Source organism: Gadus chalcogrammus, chromosome 11, assembly GCF_026213295.1.
Source record: "Gadus chalcogrammus isolate NIFS_2021 chromosome 11, NIFS_Gcha_1.0, whole genome shotgun sequence".
Taxonomy (NCBI): Eukaryota; Metazoa; Chordata; class Actinopteri; order Gadiformes; family Gadidae; genus Gadus; species Gadus chalcogrammus.
In genome coordinates this window covers 3,605,444-3,623,805 of record NC_079422.1, presented here as the reverse complement: position 1 = coordinate 3,623,805, position 18,362 = coordinate 3,605,444, and the positions used below count along the sequence as shown (strand labels likewise).

Here is an 18,362-nt window from a genome sequence, read left to right as displayed (position 1 = left end):
ACCGGTAATATATTAATTGATCTAAAAGGTCTGGAAGACGGATGGAGCATGAGCAGAATGGAGACCGTGAAAGATTCTGACTGTCCTACAACGTTAGAACGACCGATAGGTGTGAAGATGTTCTATTCTAGTGGCTCACACTCAGCCGAGCAAATTTCATGTGAGCTTAAAATATAAAGGGAAATATTAATTGCAATTAAATCTGTGTGACCATGGTGAAAGCTGGAGCTATCATTATCAACATACTTTCAAGTGTACATTTGACTTTGGTTACAACGTTTCTCTTCCCGATCCTACATGCAGCTAGCTAGTTCGCCAGTGTTTTCTATATCTTTCCACAGTACTTCCACTTGTGTTGGTGTTGGATCCCAAAGCACCAGCTCTATGGCTGGGAGCTCCCAGTGTCTCTGGCCCGGACCGGCCAGCCTCACTCTTCTGGATGCTGCCTTCTCACTCAGACCTGGTTGCCCTCCATACTGATGCTTGTTGGTAACATACTCGTTGTGGTCGATGTTTAGTACGGCACGAGCATTCTGGTGTTGCACCCGTCCAGAGATGTCTGTAGGGAGGGCTTCAGGATCCGGGTTTCACAGCCATATACTTTGCTGTGCCATGAGACAGAGCACACGACTAAAATGTCACATGTCCTTTGAAATGGCGACCAGACAGAAAGACACTGAGGCACACCAATCCAGAGCAGACAGCAACATCCCCCCTCAGACATTGTCCCACTCTTCTGCACTGTGCACACCACAGGCCCATCGTTAACGCCTGTAATTAAAATGTAAGATATAAAAAGTGCACATGTATGCAATACATTTAAGGTGCTTTAATAAGAAAGAATCTGCTATCTGCTCATATCTATATGTATATATATATATATATATACATATATATATATATATATATATAAACATATATATATACAGTATATATATATTAAATAGAGAGTAAGACTAGTTACATTTGGCAAAAACCATGCAACTATTTATCATCTGACAATTCCAAGAGATCCTCAGTAGTTTTAAGAAGCAGAGACACACTGTGGTTGATATAATCTGCTTCAATTGTGTTAAGCATCCCAGGTGGTTTGGAGGTAAAAGGAATTTGTGTATAGTCTAAGATCAGCCCGTGCAAGCAACAGAGGAATGACAAGGGGGGCACGGGAAGATTGCGGTCACCTTAACAGAGTGCGGCCACAGGAGAAGTATAAGGACAGGGTTTTCAGGCCATGTGCGGATGCATAATAATCACTTTCTATTATCAAATCCCCCCACATCCCATGACTATACAAGCGGTTCTAGTGATGATTTAATCAAGTATCAAAACAATGATTTCCAGTGGGAACCTAAAGGTGACAAACACACTTCAAAAAAGATCAAAACCGTCCACTGCTCTCACACAAACAGCTCGAGGCAACACAACTCCTCCCATCGTCCACAAAGCACGACGCTCACAAACCGCCCCAAACGGCTCCTCCCCCCCAAGCCGTCAGTCACTTCAATTCCCGTTGCGCGTAGCCTGTGATTGGATGGTGACCCTCCGCTGGGGGGGCTCCTCTATGCTCCGTTCAGCCACCAGGTCCTGCAGCTGTAGGGCCCCCCCGCCTATGAAGCAGAAGGCCGGACACACGGGGGCGGAGCAATCCACATGGCCCTCCCACAGGACCCTGAGCGAGTGGGCGTCGTAGAAAGTGACCCGCCCCCTGTCAAAGTCGAGACACACCCCCAGGCGGGGGGGCAGCGGGGCGGTGTACTGGTGGGAGGGGTTGCTGTGGCTGCTGAGTAGGGAGTTGTCACAGGCCTGGCTATGGCCCCCGGCCTGGCCTTGGCTGTGGGCTTTGGGCAGCAGGATCTTGCCCATGCCCATGGTGAGGAAGCAGAAGGGAGGGGCGTCCTGGCCGTCCTCTGCACCGCTGTCGTGGCCACTGTCTGGGTCGCACCTGCAGACAGAGAGCCCCCGTTGGATGAGCAAAGAACATTCTACAATATGTTCTTGAGTTAATGTTCTTGAGTATTTCAACTACATTGAAATTCTCTCTAATCAAACCTGTTTTTCATGCAATTTTAATGCAGGAGGTTGTCACAACATTTAAAGTAAAAACATAAGATGCATTAAGGTGTTCAACTTTCTAAACAACAAACAGCAGGTTCAGAGCCTTGAATTTGACAGAAAGTCCCACCCATCCAAACCTGAACAACCATATACTGTAGAATGGATGTTAGAGGGAATGCTGCTCTATCCCTATTTAGGTCAACCTGGTGAGGACACAATCGGTTAGATACCTGGGGCTGGCCATGTCCTGGGGAAGATGGAACCATTCCTGGAGCTTGGCCTCCTGCCCTACGCCTACCTGGGGGGGGGGGGGGGGGGGGCAGTGGTTAGGGAGCAAGGTTCAATAAAACACAGGTCAAGCTCCATTTAATGCCATGAAACGATTCAGCACAAGACTCTCCCCCCTGTACCTTGACAAGGTAGGAGCCTGGCTCCACGGAGCACGCCCAGTAGTGCCTCCCCTGAGTGACAGCCAGGTCAGCCACCAGCAGGTCAGAGGTCAGATGGCAGGAAGTGAGGGCACGATCGGCGGCCTGCAGCAGAGAGAGGCCCGGCACACTGCGGGCATAGGTCTGCCCCTTCCCCAGAGCCAGCCTATCAGCATGGAGCCCCCAGCGGGAGTCCAATGAGAAGCTCAGCACTGAGGGAGAGGGAGGAGGAAGGAAGGGAGGAGAGGAGGAAGAGGAGATAGAGGGAGGAGGAAGGAGAAAGGAGAGGGAGCAGGGAGGGAGCAAAGGGGGGGAGGGGGGAGGGGGAAAGCAAGGGTGTCCAGAAGGAGGAGGGATTTTAGATGCAGAAGCAGAAATAAATCCAGCAAGGAATAATTCCTTATAAGGAAGAACTGAGGCAAAGGGTATAAACAACTAGAGCGATAGCGACGCAGTAAAGAAGAGATGAAGGGAGGCTACCACTCGTACAATATCAACGCATATGTCTACATGGGTCGTAAATGAAACACCACCATGTTTCTCTAAAGCTACTAGACTTTAATGGGAGAAGAAGATAGCTGAGTTCATGTGGACATTTACCTAGTCAACATGTTAAAACAGAGTCTTGGAGAGAGAAGATACAACCACTATTGTTTTGGAGTGTAAAAGGAAGGCAGAGTTGAACAGGGGTTGAGTTGGATGGGGTAAAATAGGAATTGGTGCAAGAGATCAGAAAGAAACATGTGCAAACAGAGCACAAGGGATGGAGAGAATGGAGGTTAGCATTGGACTTCTACATGAGGAGTGATATAACTCGAAAGAGAAAACAGCATGTACTTCAATTAAATCAAGTACAATTCTGCAGCCCTTTCTAAATGTATTATTGTTTATTGATCCAGTGCCCATTTTACGCGATTGCAAGATATAATCTAAATCTTACTTCAAACGTGGGAAGAAGTATCTGAGCACGCTTTTTATTTCATAATCAATAGCTATAAAATACATTTGTTTGCAGTACAGACAATTCAAGCATATATCAACCTAATGTTAAACTCACCGGGCGCGGGAGGGGTGTGCAGGTAAACCTCCTCACTGTGATCCCCAAAGCCCGCCTTGTTGCAGCCCCGCACTCTCAGCACGTACACACTGTCCATCTCCAGCCTGTCAATCACCGCACTGGTCCCCCCCACATCGTCCAGACGCTGCCACGCATTGGCCACGTTGGGCGATCTGGTCCCGCCCCACATGGTGCCTACCACGCCCGTTCTCCGCTGGTACTCCACGGAGAAGTGCCAGGCAGGGGCCGAGTCCAGGGGGAGGCGCCAGCACAGAAACAGCTGGTCATAGGCCAGCGTCTTCTGGGTGTCAATCACGGGAGCCAGGGGAGCTGGGAAGAGGAAGAAAGGGAATATCATCGCTGTGCTTTCGAGGACATGCGGAGACACAGGATGAAAGTGTAGAAGCCCACCACAGATGAACTCCAGGCCGTTGAGGAGCTTCAGTTCTTTGGAAGGGTCCATGTGGAAGTTCCTGAAGGAGGGTTCGGCAGAGAGGGAGAAGGACTGCATGTGCTCTATGGATTTCACTAGTCTACGGAGAGGGAGAGAGAGAGAGAGAGAGAGAGAGAGAGAGAGAGAGAGAGAGAGAGAGAGAGAGAGAGAGAGAGAGAGAGAGAGAGAGAGAGAGAGAGAGAAAGAGAGAGAGAGAGAGAGAGAGAGAGAGAGAGAGAGAGAGAGAGAGAGAGAGAGAAAGAGGGGAGGGAGAGGTTTTACGGCAGTGTTGACAAACTTTGCAAGAAAGTAATACTATCGTAATTTCAAAGATATTTTTTAATATTTAAGGTCCAGTTTGTAGAATGAAATCCCTTCCTTACCATTGGATATGGTGGCCTGTACTGGACTGTATTGTGAAAGGTGCCAGTATGTATCACCATTTTTTAAAAAAAGCAACATTTATTTTAAGCTTGATTTTTACAGCTCTAGCGTACAAATTAACAAGTTTAACGAATCACAATCAGGTGCTTTGTGTTGTAGTCAGCATGGTCACAGTACATGTTGTCGAATATTGTGGAGGTATATCCGCAACACAAAGCTGTTATTGTATCCAGATGGGTAAACTAGATTCTGAAAATACTGAAAATACTGAAAATACACAACGCAGAGTCTGTCCGAACAGTTTAGAAATAAGCTGAAATCTAACAACCTATAACAGTTAAAACTAGATTTTTTTTTTTTTTTAAATCTCAGTGTTCGAACAGTGGGTTCACTGGCTTTTTAAACTGTAATGGTATTATTAAGTACTCGTATCGGTACTCTGCATCGGCAAGTACCCAAATGTAAGTACTTGTACTTGTATTTGGTCTAAGAGAAAGTGGAACGGGTGCATCCCTACTCAGGACCTATAAGTGAGTCAGGGAACCAAGTGGGTCTCTGACTGTGGGTGGACACAATCTGCAGAGTTCAAACATTATAGTATGATAAATAGATCGTTCAATGTAACGGTATGTATGATGTATGATGAAACAATAAATACCTGTAGTGAGTGAGCCTTGTCCAGAATATAGACTACCTGGTCCAGACTATAGACTACCTACCTGGTGTAGACTATATAATACCTGTTGTGTGTGACCCTGGTCCAGACTATAGACTACCTGTTGTGTGTGACCCTGGTCTAGACCAGTGGTTGTCAAACTGTGGGGCGCGCCCCCCCTGGGGGGCGCCAGAGTTCTTCAGGGGGGGCGTGACGTGAGAAAAAAATAAACCCGAAGAAAACCCTGAAAGACATGATTCAAATCATCAGTCGTACTTCAACTGTAGAAGTAACATAACTAAATCAATTTTCAACCGTTTATCTTCGTGCAAACCATTTAACAAATCTACACACTTGTATCTTCAATAATATCGAAACAGAATTTCGATATCATTTAAAATGTCTTCAGAATCACAGTTTTAGTTTCATACTGCTTCGTTTTCAGCTGTTTTCATTGAAGACGTCAGCCCATTCTGATACACCTACTTCTAGACATCGTAACTCATTCCTTTTTCAACCGTTTACCATCGTTCAAACCATTAAACAAATCTACACACTTGTATCTTCAATACTATCGAAACGGAATTTTGATAGCATTTATACTTTTTTCAGAATCACAGTTTTAGTTTCAAACCGGCGTCGTTTTCAGTTGGTTATAATAATTGAGGTCACCATAGCAACGCCGGTAAACAAACCCCGCCGAATAGTCGAATCTCTGGACTGAAAAGGCAGATCTGATTCGACTCAGAAAATTCAGAGTCTGGGACCCTGAATGAATCTGTAAACTGGCAGTTTACACAGATTAAGATGTTCAAATGTATTTAAAAAAGGTTAAGCTAAAACATGCTTAGATAAAGTTGTTACATTTTGTTGTTTAAAAACGCAAAAAGATGTAATGTTTCAGAAATATGTTTAAAAAATATGTTAAAAAATTTGTTTCAAATGTTTCAAAAATATGTTCCAAATGTTTTGAAATTATGATCGGAGATGTTTGAAATGTGTAAAATAATTAAAATAGCTTTCAAAACACAGGTATTTAGAAAAAAAAATGGGGGGGGGGGGGCTCAGCTGAATTTCTTTCTCAGAGGGGGGGCTCACTCTCTCACACTTTGAAAACCCCTGGTCTAGACTATAGACTACCTGGTCCAGACTATAGACTACCTGGTCCAGGCTATAGACTACCTGGTCCAGGCTATAGACTACCTGGTGTAGACTATATAATACCTGTTGTGTGTGACCCTGGTCCAGACTATAGACTACCTGTTGTGTGTGACCCTGGTCCAGACTATAGACTACCTGATCCAGACTAAATTCAACCTGTTGTGAGTGACACTGGTCCAGACTCTAAACTACTTGGTCCTGACTATATACCTGTTGTGAGTGACCCTGGAGGCCTGTACAAAGCAGGGTGCGTCGGTCTCCTTGAGCAGCTCCTGGGTGTAAAGCATCAGACCCATGTCCTCCACCAGACCCCTCTTCTCTGACACCTGGCCCAGCAGGGCCTCGATCCTCTTGGCCCGGGACACCTCCAGGGCCGATGCCAGGGCCCCCTTTCTTTCCATCAACGCGGCCCCCAACTCCCGGATACACTGGCTGAGCTGCTCCTGGGCCACATCACTGTTTAACTACGGGAGAGAGAGAGAGAGAGAGAGAGAGAGAGAGAGAGAGAGAGAGAGAGAGAGAGAGAGAGAGAGAGAGAGAGAGAGAGAGAGAGAGAGAGAGAGAGAGAGAGAGAGAGAGAGAGAGAGAGAGAGAGAGAGAGAGAGAGAGAGAGAGAGAGAGAGAGAGAGAAGTAAGTGAGTTAGAGTGTGTACAATATTGTAGATTAAAACGGAAGGTTAGTTGAAGAAATCCATTTGAAATAGAGGAAGGAGGCCTACCTCCATCTGTGAGACAATGTCCTCCAGCTGAGTGGTCTGGTCGTGCACTGTCTTCTGATTGGCTAGGATGTAGCAGATCTCCTTTGAAATCTTGTCCTATGTTGAACAACCAATACATTGAGAGAAGAAAGAGGGAGGAGGACACATCAACAATTAAAATTGTGTATCATTTAAAATCTAAAACAAGATACATGTACAAGATAAAACAAGATATGTATCAAAGGTTAGTAAGAAAACTGTGTGAATAATATAAAAGCATACTAACCTATATCCAAGAATGGTTTGAGTGTGAGCCTGAATGTGTCTCAAAGCGTACCCACCTTGAGGGCCTGGTAGGCCTGGGCGATGGGCAGAACCTTGTGCCCGTGGTGCACCCGGCGCGGCTTACACAGCTGGCACAGCAGGCGCTGACAGTTCCGGCAGTAGAACTGCAGCTTCTCCTGATCGTGCTCCGGACACGTCAACACCTGAGACAGTCACACACATACTTCATATAGATGCAATAAAGCTGAGGGGTTATTTTTTTTAATCCATTATAACAAGTAGTGGTAGTAGTAGTAGCAGTACTGATACTTGTAGTAGTAGTAGTAGTAGTGTAAGTAGTCATATTAGTAGAAGTAATACCTGTATTAGTAGTAGTAGTAGTGGTAGTGGTTGTAATAGTAGTGGTATAGTAGTAGATGTAGTAATAGTAGTTGTTGTAGTAGTAGTAGTAGTAGTAGTTGTTGTTGCTGTAGTAGTAGTAGTAGAAGTCGTAGTAGTGGTAGTAGTACTGAAATTATGATGATAGCATCGAGTATAGCATAGAGCATAGAGTATTTTTGCAGCAACACAGACCTTGGGCCTGAAGCTGTTGGTGTTGGTAGTAGTACTAGTTGTAGTACTGATATAGTATGATATAGGTATTGGTATTATTGCAGTAACACAGACCTTGGGCCTGAAGCTGTTGGTGTTGGTAGTAGTACTAGTTGTAGTACTGATATAGTATGATATAAGTATTGGTATTATTGCAGTAACACAGACCTTGGGCCTGAAGCTGTTGGTGGTGGTAGTAGTACTAGTTGTAGTACTGATATAGTATGATATAAGTATTGGTATTATTGCAGTAACACAGACCTTGGGCCTGAAGCTGTTGGTGTTGGTAGTAGTACTAGTTGTAGTACTGATATAGTATGATATAAGTATTGGTATTATTGCAGTAACACAGACCTTGGGCCTGAAGCTGTTGGTGGGCAGGATGTGTTCGTGCTGGGCCCGGGGGGTCCCCCAGGGGTGGTACAGCTTGAAACACTCGTTGCAGAAGTTGGACTTGCAGTCTGCACAGCCCTTGGTGGCCTCCAGGGCCTGGGGGGGCTTACAGAAGCCACACAGGATGGCCACACTGCCCAGGCTGACCGTGTGGCGGTACCTGCAGTGCAGTGGGCGGGCGGATCAATTTAGATACCGTAGAGGTGCGTTCACACCAAACGCGAATGGGCGACACGACTCCATACAAAGTCAACGTAGAGACGTGAATCAGGCACATTTTTCGCTAGAAGTTTTGATTTGTAGCGCGAAACTTTCGCCCTGCACGAGCGAGCGCGTTTACAAGGATTTGCAGCGCAACACTTTTTTTCGAGTTCAATTATTTGACCTTTGCCGCGACATTCGTGCGATGACAGACTAATCCCTAACCCTAACCCTAACCTCTAATCAGCGTTCAACCGGCCAACCGTTCCCTGCACTGCAGTCCGGGGTGAACCGCAGCATGGAGGAGAAAGTGATTGTTGCCGTTTGCGAATTCCAGGAGCTCTATATATAATAGTATATAATATAATATAGTATAATATTGTGGCGACTCCTGGATCCTGGGAGTTGGTGTTGTGTTGTCAGTTGACAAAAGGGGCTTTTGTCGTCCATGTTTTGTTATCAGGTTAAGAGGGGTTAAGGAGTTTGTGGTGTTATTTGGTTGTGTGTAGTTGTGTGTTGTTCAATGTTAACATGTGTGTTTATCGTTGCCGCCACGTCACTGACTATGACATGTTTGTTCGTTGGGTGTGCTGTTTCCTTATTGGTGTTGAATAAAAGTAGCGTACAGTCGTGCAGTGTATGGGTGGCAGAGCTACAGTTGACTTAAGCCTGACTCTGTGTAGTTCTTGGCCGCCGCTGCAATATATAATATCACGGCCAAAAGCTGTGTGAGCCTCCGGATGTCCGTAGCGGGGGGAGCTCTTGTGGGGATTTGGCTTTGCAGGGTTTGTTGTAGATACAGGTGTTGCTTTGGTTACCGGTCTTGTATGTTCCAACCGTTTATTAGCGGTGGTATCTAATAAATCGCTGTCTAATCAATACTTCATTCACTGCCTCTTCCGTGGTCATTACAATATTATAAATAGACTGCGTTGGGTTCTCCGCCGTCTCCCTCTTCCACAACAGGTATGACGTGCAATGGTGTTTATCTTGCCCATCATGGTTCAGAATGAATTGGCATGAAGCACCGTTGGCGGGCAAAAGATGTGGCGAGACAAATTTGCCTGATAAAACTTGCACAAAACTTGCACAGCGACGAATTATGATTTGTCGCGCGACAAAACTTGGGCGACAACGCCAACGGGCGACAGATGTGTATTTGGTGTGAACGCAGCTTAAAGAAAGGAAGGAAGGGCGTAGGAAAGAAAGAAAAATAGAAAGAAAGAAAGAAAGATAAAAAAAAAATACATCTAAAAAAGATTACAAAATAACGAAAGAAAGAAAAGAAGAAACAAACCAAAGAAGGAATGAAAGAAAGAAAGAAACAAACAAACAAAAGAACCACAAAACCACCAGAGCCCTCCTTGTGTTCTGTTTCCAAGAAGTTCGGAGAGAACAGCAGGTGTGTGGCCTGGATAAAGCAGCAGCAGCTGACTGCGAGGATGCAGGCTGAGAAGTAAAACCAGCATTGTCACCCATTCCTCCCCGGCCCTAGAAATCCTGCCTGCTGCAGCTCTCACTCCACTGCTGCTTCGGGAACAGCCTACACACTATCTCTACCTATCTCTCTTCCTACGTAGTTCTCACTGTCCATCTCTCTCTCACTACCTATCTTTCTCTCCACACCTATCTTATTGTACTTTTTATCAGCCTAACTCACTACCTATCTACTTACCGATGGTATCTCTCTATACTCATCTATCTATCCACCTGAATCTCACAACCTATCTCTCTATCTCCCTATTGCTCACTAACTAACCATATATATATATGCAAACATACTTCTTAATTTATCTCTATCTATCTCTAACTACCTATCTCTCTTTCTACCAATCTTAAATAGCTCTCTCTCTCTCATTATCTCAAACCTATCTCTCTCTTTTTATCTCTCCTTCTCCATCTCTGACTTGTTCTCTTTGTCTTTGTGTGTGTCTCCAAAAGCCAGTCTCATTATTTTCTTCTCTTTCTATCTCTCCCACACGTCCATCCTTCCCTTTCTGATAAGCTTAGCACTCTCTACCCTCACTTTGGAATTGCAAATGATATTGCATCAAAATAGATTGTAACGTGGAGCCCTTGACCTGTGAGCCGCATTATTGGATCTGATGATTGGACACTTCCTCTCCCAGACACCTCACTGCTTGTTCTTGACTGTGTTTGCGTGTGTGTATATTTGTTTGTGTGTGTGTGAGTTTGTGTAAGAGTGTGTGTGTGTGTGTGTGTGTTTGTGCATCGATGTGCATCTGCACTTCTGTATTCACGAGTGTGCGTGTGTGTGTGTGTGGGTGTGTGTGCCTGGGTATGCGTTTATGTGTTTGTGCATGTATGCAGTCCTGTACGTGTGTGTGCGTAGCTGCATGTGCGTGTGTGTGTGACCGTGTGTGTATGTACCGCTCAACGATGCGCTCCAGGGTGAGGTTGCGCAGGCACTCTGTCAGGCCTGTCTCTCCCAGCTCCACGTCCTGCCGACAGGAAGGGCAGGGGAAGAGCATGGGGGCCGGCGCCGGGTCCTTGCGTCTCCGCCCGGGGTAGGTCCCACAGGCTGGGCCAAGGACACGGGACACAAGGACAAACAGGAGACATATGACAAATGTGTGTGTGTGTGTGTGCGTGCGTGCGTGCGTTTGTGTGTGTTGGCATTTAAGGCATAGGGGTGTATTGATTCATAAAACCGTGGCTGTCTACACACACAACTACAAATTGTAACACTGCATACAACAATGCTGCACATAGGGTATATGCACTGGGTTTACAGTAATGTAAGGTTTGCACTGTTTTTCCTATTCCATTCTATTTTACTCTTTTCATCTATTGGCCATTAATATATTATTGATATATAGGTCAATAGGCAAAAATACTGATTTCAGATATGGTACTTTTTCCATTTGCATTAGAGCTGTTCAATCTTTGAACTGGGGTCTAAAAAGAGGTGCATAAGAAGATGTTAAGGAAACACAATTAATGTTCTCTCCCAGCTCCCCACCTGCTCTGAGGACGCGCTCAAGGCGGTCGGGGGTCCGCGGCGTGGGTCTTCGTGCCTGGCGAGGGGAGCGCATGTTGGGGGTGGAGGCTGGGGAGAGGGGCTCCGGGGGCAGGTCTGGTGGAGGGTAGCCCTTCTGCACCAGCACCTCAGCCGCACACAGCAGACACACACTGTGCTGGCAGGGCAGCAGGATGGGCTGCTTGACCATCCCGTCGCACACGGGGCAATGCAGCTCATGCTCCATACTCTTCATGGAGGAGAGGAGAGGAGAGGAGGAGAGAGGAGAGGATGGTGGGGGGAGGAGAGAGGAGAGGAGAGGAAGGGGTGGAGAGAGGAGGAGAGAAGTAGGGTGTGGGGAGGAGAGAGGAGAGAAGGAGAGAGGGGACAGAGAGGAGGAGAGAGGAGGACAGAAGTGTGGGGGAGGAGAGAGGAGAGGAGAGGGGGGAGGAGAGAGGAGAGAGGAGGAAAGAAGTGTTGGGGGAGAGGAGAGAGGAGACAAGAGGAGAATTATATACTATATATATATATCATCATATCGTATCCTAGCTACTAAAATATCTTGAATAAATATAAAATATCTGACACAGGCCAAAACATCAGATGATGTAGGAGCTGCATCCCGTTTCTATGGCAACGAACATCATCAACCCTTGCCTTTTTCTAGTATTTTGTATGGTGCCAGTTAGACACAATTTATTATTTTTTTGCTGATTGATGATTGAAATGATACACACCCCTGCATGCATCTGTCCAGTAGCCTATTCGCCAACAGTTGGCACTAGCCTTGCATTCCGTTTCCGCTGTTCAACTCTTACCATTAATCAACCTTGTATTTATTTTTAAAGGGTCAAATCATCAGAGAAAAGTCATGCATATCGTATTAACATGTAAGACTATTAGGCATATATGATGATTTTTGGCAATATACACGAAGGCTGTTCAATTTTTTATGGATGGAGATGAGGGAAGGGGAGGGGAAATATTTAAACTCATTTTTCAATCATTATTTAAAATCCTACATGATTGCATTTTAAATGTAGGCTTATCCTCAATTAAGATATTGAGGATATTCTCCCAAAACGGGGTAGGAGAGACATTAAACATATTTTGTTCAGGCCTCGGAAAATGAAATTATATTGAGAGAATAAAATGCACTATGTGCGTCACACTCACAGTAATGCGAACCAACGCGTCCATTATCGAGGTAAAGGTTTGTAATTCCTCTTCTGCCATGCCTTGAAAAAAATACAAGATCCTGCTTCTTTCGGCAACAGACAGAATCCGATTTTGAGCACGGTGAAGGCCTGCAGCAAAATAATAGGTATTACACGAGGTGGACCGAGCCCATCTCTATATAGTCATACCTATAGGATCTTAATTATAAGGATGGCTGAAATGCGCTGTGGCGCACTTGATGTCCTCGTTGTAATAAAGATGCTGGTCCGTATGTCTGTTCATTCGCGCAGAATTGTAGTGAGGGAGAGGGAGGTGTTGGAGGAGTCTGTCTCCCACCCCGGCCGCATTGGATTATTCTCGATCTCATAGGCCTAGCAAACTATTGCCCTATTCCAGAAGATTTCTTCAATTGATTCTGATTTTAGATTGTCTGCATCACTTCATCATTAGAAACACAACTGTTAATGTCAGAGTGTAAATAACCACCTGGCTAAAATTAATTGCATTGTCTGTCTCTAGCCCGGTTTAAATTTCTCCATCGGAGGGCAGTATAATCCAGGCAGCCAGAAGCAGTGTCAAAGCAATAGTGGTCCGTGTCCGGAACCTTCTTCACTTGTTCAAAGATTAAGTCGGTTTATAAATTGGGTTGCACCTTGCCGTCATGTTGTTGTAGCAACCATCTCTTTATTTGGCTTTGCAAGCTCGTAGCATATCTTGTTACTTGTGTAACACTTTTAAAGGTTTTAACGCCATGTCCCTTCATTGTTTTGAACATCATTGTGATTAAATGCAATACCTCCCGAGCGTTAGCAGCTAGATCGGCTAACCAGGTGTTCCGGTCAGACGGCCGATGATAAATAAGTACTCCTACTACTAATAATAATAATAATAATAATAACTACTACTACTAAAATATATTACTGAAGCAATACACAGCACCCGCGCTCCACTCCAACTATGGCGGTGATCAGCAGCCTGGTTCCAGCCAGGTTCCTCACCATCACCTCTCATCTGGTGATCGTCATCACCATCTTCTGGTCAAGGGTAATAATTTTCCCTTGTTTTTTATTGTTATATATATATTTTAGATTGTAGTCGAATCCTTTTCATTGTCAAATCTGAATTTTTCTATTCTTGTTTTGTAATTCTTACCGATTTACCATAACCCTGTAGTCAGATACAAACTGTACATGTTTCCCACTTTTCCATACTAGGATTGTGTATTTCCGATAATGCCACGCTCATACCTTATTACTTTTTTTTTTTCAAAGGACAACAATGTCAAGGCAGGCTTACCTTTGGATTTCAGTCAGGAACAATATGACAAAGAAGATGCCAAGTAAGAACATAATGTGATCTCCCCACATGCAAATGAATAAACAAACAAATGCATACAACTATGTATAATGACCGATGTAACATCTGTCTCCTCTTGCCAGCTTGGTAGTTGGATTGTCGGTCACCTTGGGCCTGTTTGCGATAGAGTTGGGAGGCTTTTTCTCCGGGGTGTCCATGTTCAACTGCAGCCAGGGACTTCTGTGTATCCTTTACGACATGCACCTTTCACAAGGTTGGATGGATTGGCTGCCATCTGGGAGTAGTGACCGCAAAACTGGCTGATTAAGGATAGATAAAAGTTTTTGCAGGAATGAGTTTTAATAATGAATCCTCACGTAACTCCTTAAACAAGACTTTTGTCTGGGAGCAGGTTTCAGGGAGAGATGAATGGTGTACTGTCAAACTAGGTGGATGCATTGCAAATAGTTAGACTTAACCAGCATAAGTAATTTGGAATGCACATTTTGCTGTAATAACTGCTGAGTGTTTACGTGCTGAGCAAGTCTTCTGCTATAATTCCATGACTACAATGCCTACCATAGCCACAGCGGCCCATGCCAGTGCATCTGTTGCCCTACTATTCTTTCTGTTTGAGCAATGGGACTATGACATCTTCTGGTGGATCCTAGCCATTTGCAGGTCAGTACATACAGATGTCCTTCCAGGCTTGTTCTTCCCTAACAGAGTCTTCATCCAGCCCTGGCCGTCCACTGCAGTGCATCCGTCTCCTTGTCATTCTTTGTCTTTCAACAGTGGGAATGCCAGACATATTGGGTTATATTTTCCATCTGCAGGTCGGTGTGTGTTTGTGTGTGTGCGTGTGCATGCTTGCGTTTCTTTATTCCCATTGCTTTCTTATCTTTTCACCACCATCTCTGATGCTCCCTACTCAAATATTAAAGTTTCCCAACCTTATGTAAACATAACCATAACCCAGAAGTCAAACATATCTATCTATGTATGTAAAGAATTTAAAAGAAATGGGCACCATTTTGTTAACCAATTGTAGGTCAAGTCAAAATGAACATGCTAGTATTTGACCTGATATCACCTATGTTGGTAACTAAAATGGAGTCCAGGAGCAAGACCTACTTGATTTAATTTGTAGAGTGCATTCAGGTTATGGCACTATAGAAGATGCACTAAATTACATTTGCTATACGCTACACAGGGCTGTACAATAATGAAAATGATAAATATAAAACACTGGTTGTATTGCTATCACCGTTGCAATATAAACTCAATCTCTCTCTCCATTTGTCCACAGCGTGCTTCCTGCATTAGTGGAGATAATGCTGTGCATTGCAGTATTTGGAATGAAGAAGAAGCCACTATAACAGTTATTAAAAAAATGACTGCATGGTATGATACAGTTGAACATGATGCATCCCATTAGCCGGCAGGTATCCCACTGTGTGGAAGAACATTTAGTTAGCAATGGGTAGGCAACTACGATGTTAAAGATGGATGATATATTTTTACTAGGGTATGTATGTAGTATGTATATGTTGAGAACAATTTGTGACTTCTTTGTAGTTTTGTGTTTTGTCTTTAAAGCCTATTTTATATATTTAGGAGTTTATTTGTATAATCTTTTGACAGTATAATTTCAAATCTGGTGTCCCCTGAAATAAAGTTTTGCAGCTAGGCTCAATCAATGAAATGGTCATTCTTTTATTTAGACTAAAGTCTAAAGCATAGCAGCTATTAGCTGGCATTGGTGCCTTTTTATAAACCCTGCTGATTTATATTTTTTTAATCTTTATTTACCAAGGGAGGTGTAGGCTTGTTGAGCATCAGTGTTTTGCTTCCAGCAGTATCCTGCTTAAATGTGTGACTTTTGAGGTGGGGAGGAATTTTCTGAACAAATGCAATTTCTGCACAAGTTGAGTTTGCTCCGGCTGCAGATTATGTGGAGAAATAATTGATTGAAGTTTACCTTGCAAAGAATGCACTTTTTCTTTCAATATGTTTATGCTCCATAGTGTATCTTACAGGATCAATAGAAAAAAGAACAAATATTTATGGGAATACATACAATGTGAGATGCTTTACAGGAAAATTAGTTGCTAAATAAATCATGTACATCTGTGACTTATTTTTTTATTGTGACGTATAACCTTATTTGAACGATCATATGAATGATCATAACAATGTGTAATGGGTTGTTCTATAATTATGTAAAACATGTAGAACCCATCTTTGTTCATCAGCTCTTAGCCCCGCCCATAGGTGTCACACGTAGGTCTTTCCGGAAGTCCCTCCCTTCTAGGTTCCTATTTCTTACAGCCGTAGGAATACATTCCTCAACACATTTAAACACCTTTAAAATTCTCCATCTTAAATCGTCATTCATAATGGGTATGTATTATATGGCAACTGTTTCTTAAGACTGCAATTACAATGCATGATCAAGCATAAGAGTTAATTTAAGAAGCTAAGTGGCTAACCGGTAGCTTTACGTTGACAACCGATGCTAGCGTAGATCGGCGTCAGACGTAGCCCTACAACATCACATATCTCCTTTTATTCAGCAGGAACACATAGAAAACCGAGTTGACTCATTTTTATTGCCCCCCAGATAAAAGCTATGCACAGATTTTGGTTTATACTCGTGTAACTCCGTTCTTGCTGCCTTTTAGTCCCAGCAAGCTAACCTGTATGATAGATGACGTGTATGTGTGTGTTCTCTTTCGTGGCCTAAAGTGGAAGTGATTCATGCACACTACACACATTCAGCACCCAGAAATAAGAGGCATTTAGTGTAATTATTACACGATGTGTATTCACTCTGTTTCTGTAATCGTCTATGTTGTATGCAATGCTGCATATCTTCTATTAATGCACCCTCATAACATCCAAAAATGCATTCTGTTCTCTGCAGCGGCGAACACGGGGACGTCCTTGGTGCTGTCCAGTCTTTTGTCAGTACTGGTGTTTGCTGGCATGCAGATGTTCAGTAAGCAGTTGGGTTCCACCGAGTGGCTCACCATCGTTGGCGGTTTCCTGGGTTCTGTTCTCTTCATATGTTCCCTCACTGTATCCTCTTTTGAAAGCTACATCTCCTCGTTGATAACTGATAACTGGCCGGGTTGCTTTCACTCTGGATCGTCATTTACTATTTGCCTTGAGAAACTGTTGCATTCCTTAATTTGTTATGCAGGCATTCAATAACCTGGAAAATGTGGTCTTTGGAAAGGGGTTTCAAGCCAAGATATTTCCAGAGAGTAAGTTGGTTTGGATGTCCGTATGCTGGAGTTGATATAGAAGTGCTTTTATTATTTGAACGCCTTGGAAAAACATTCTCATATTTTCCATGCATCTTAAACAAGTTATACGGATAGTTTTGACGGTTTTCTTAATTATCTTTCAATATGTTTTAATCGTATTTCAAACTTCTGAGTATAAACATAATTAGATCAACACCTATTTCTAGATTGCTAATTGTTGAAATAGCATTGGCTATTCTCCTTTCACTTCATGCTAGCCAATAAACTGATATATTGGTGTCCTTCAGAGATGAAGGACTAGGCAATTGCCGTACGGTGCATAAAGATCAGGCATTGGCTACCTTGTATGCACAGAGCCTGTGGCACAGACTTACAACAACTCTGTTCATTGTATGGTCCTCTTTCTCTCTTCCAGTCCTGGTGTGCCTGTGTCTGTCGTTGTTTGCCTCTGGTTTGGTCCACCGTGTGTGTGTGACAACATGGTGAGTAGGGTAGAGATATAACAAATATCCAATGCTGACTGAAGCTCACTTGAATGTACCCTTCAACCATCATGTTGGTTCTTGGCTTATATGGGGTCTTGAGGCAATTGTGTTTATTTTTCCTTTCCAGCCTGATCTTCTCACTCTTCGCCCTCTACTACATCAACAAGGTGTCCTCGGCTCTCTACCAAGGGGTGGTTCCCGCCGTAACCCCGGCCAAGGCTACAAGCAAGGGCAAGAGAAAGAATTAGGAGCGTCTGTCTGATAACATTCCCAAAGTGCCACAGAAGCCCCGATACGATAGCATTATTTACGAAGATTTCAATGAAGATTTCAATTAGAATACAAAGCATGTCTATTACACAAGGTTTTCATCGTGATGGTGCCATTATTTGTTTGTCTTGTGGTGTCTTTTTTTTTTTGTTGCAAGAAATTAAAATGTTAGCTTAACATTGTAACGGGACAGTGGCCAATGAAATGGACCACCCATAAGCTAATTGAAGAGTTGTAACAAAAGAAAGGAATTTGTTCAGCACTGGTTCATCAAACTAATTATGTCGGGCCAATATTCCAGCATCATTTTCGTAAGCACATTTTTCAATTAAAAGAATCTGAAAGACAGTGTACCGTTGTTTGACTGGTTTATGCAAAGATAAGGCCACAAAGCTAGTCAATTAGATGGTCCCATATTAATCTTAGGGGTACTCTGACAATATTTAAGACGGCCCCCTAGATAGGAATAGCTGGCTAAAGACTAATTTTATTTACCCATATCAAATTGTAAATAGACTAGTTATGAGTCCCAATCCTTT

The 18,362-nt window shown here is 43.7% G+C and overlaps 2 protein-coding genes across 5 annotated transcripts; one reads left to right on the top strand and one right to left on the bottom strand.

Annotated features, from left to right (window-relative positions):
* Positions 1–957: 957 nt before the first annotated feature.
* trim46a (tripartite motif containing 46a) lies at positions 958–12,613 on the bottom strand. Of its 2 annotated transcripts, none has more exons than XM_056602394.1 (12): positions 12,498–12,613; positions 11,325–11,571; positions 10,733–10,883; positions 8,102–8,300; positions 7,213–7,359; positions 6,893–6,988; positions 6,384–6,637; positions 3,952–4,073; positions 3,541–3,870; positions 2,466–2,695; positions 2,286–2,353; positions 958–1,942 (listed from the first exon to the last, which is right to left on the bottom strand). In XM_056602394.1, the coding sequence occupies exons 1-12, from the start codon at positions 12,555–12,557 to the stop codon at positions 1,501–1,503; spliced, it is 2,346 nt and encodes a 781-aa protein (XP_056458369.1). In that variant the 5' UTR covers positions 12,558–12,613; the 3' UTR covers positions 958–1,500. The 2 variants fall into 2 exon arrangements, with proteins under 2 accessions (XP_056458369.1, XP_056458370.1); XM_056602395.1 differs by having other exon boundaries at positions 11,325–11,584; positions 12,499–12,613.
* A 491-nt stretch (positions 12,614–13,104) lies between these two features.
* Positions 13,105–18,196, top strand: krtcap2 (keratinocyte associated protein 2). Of its 3 annotated transcripts, none has more exons than XR_008896960.1 (6): positions 13,105–13,544; positions 13,772–13,839; positions 13,940–14,040; positions 14,536–14,632; positions 15,106–16,199; positions 16,723–16,814. XR_008896960.1 is itself a non-coding variant. In XM_056602392.1 (5 exons), exons 1-5 carry the CDS (start codon positions 16,196–16,198, stop codon positions 17,799–17,801), a joined length of 411 nt encoding a protein of 136 aa, XP_056458367.1. In that variant the 5' UTR covers positions 16,073–16,195; the 3' UTR covers positions 17,802–18,196. The 3 variants fall into 3 exon arrangements, 1 of the variants encoding a protein (XP_056458367.1); XR_008896959.1 differs by lacking the exon at positions 14,536–14,632 and adding an exon at positions 14,381–14,477 and having other exon boundaries at positions 13,112–13,544; XM_056602392.1 differs by lacking the exons at positions 13,105–13,544; positions 13,772–13,839; positions 13,940–14,040; positions 14,536–14,632 and adding exons at positions 17,002–17,065; positions 17,484–17,550; positions 17,681–18,196 and having other exon boundaries at positions 16,073–16,199; positions 16,723–16,877.
* The last annotated feature ends 166 nt before the right edge of the window (positions 18,197–18,362 follow it).

Excerpts from the sequence above, each read along its gene's own strand:
- trim46a (XM_056602395.1), bottom strand. The coding sequence starts at position 12,557 with ATGGCAGAAGAGGAATTACAAACCTTTACCTCGATAATGGACGCGTTG. Across the intron at positions 8,301-10,732 it reads CTGGAGCGCATCGTTGAGCG|GTACCGCCACACGGTCAGCC; the intron begins GTACATACACAC and ends ACTGCACTGCAG. Across the intron at positions 4,074-6,383 it reads TCCAGGGTCACTCACAACAG|ACTAGTGAAATCCATAGAGC; the intron begins GTATATAGTCAG and ends CCCTCTCCGTAG.
- krtcap2 (XM_056602392.1), top strand. Across the intron at positions 16,878-17,001 it reads TCTTCATATGTTCCCTCACT|GCATTCAATAACCTGGAAAA; the intron begins GTATCCTCTTTT and ends TTTGTTATGCAG. Across the intron at positions 17,551-17,680 it reads CGTGTGTGTGTGACAACATG|CCTGATCTTCTCACTCTTCG; the intron begins GTGAGTAGGGTA and ends TTTCCTTTCCAG.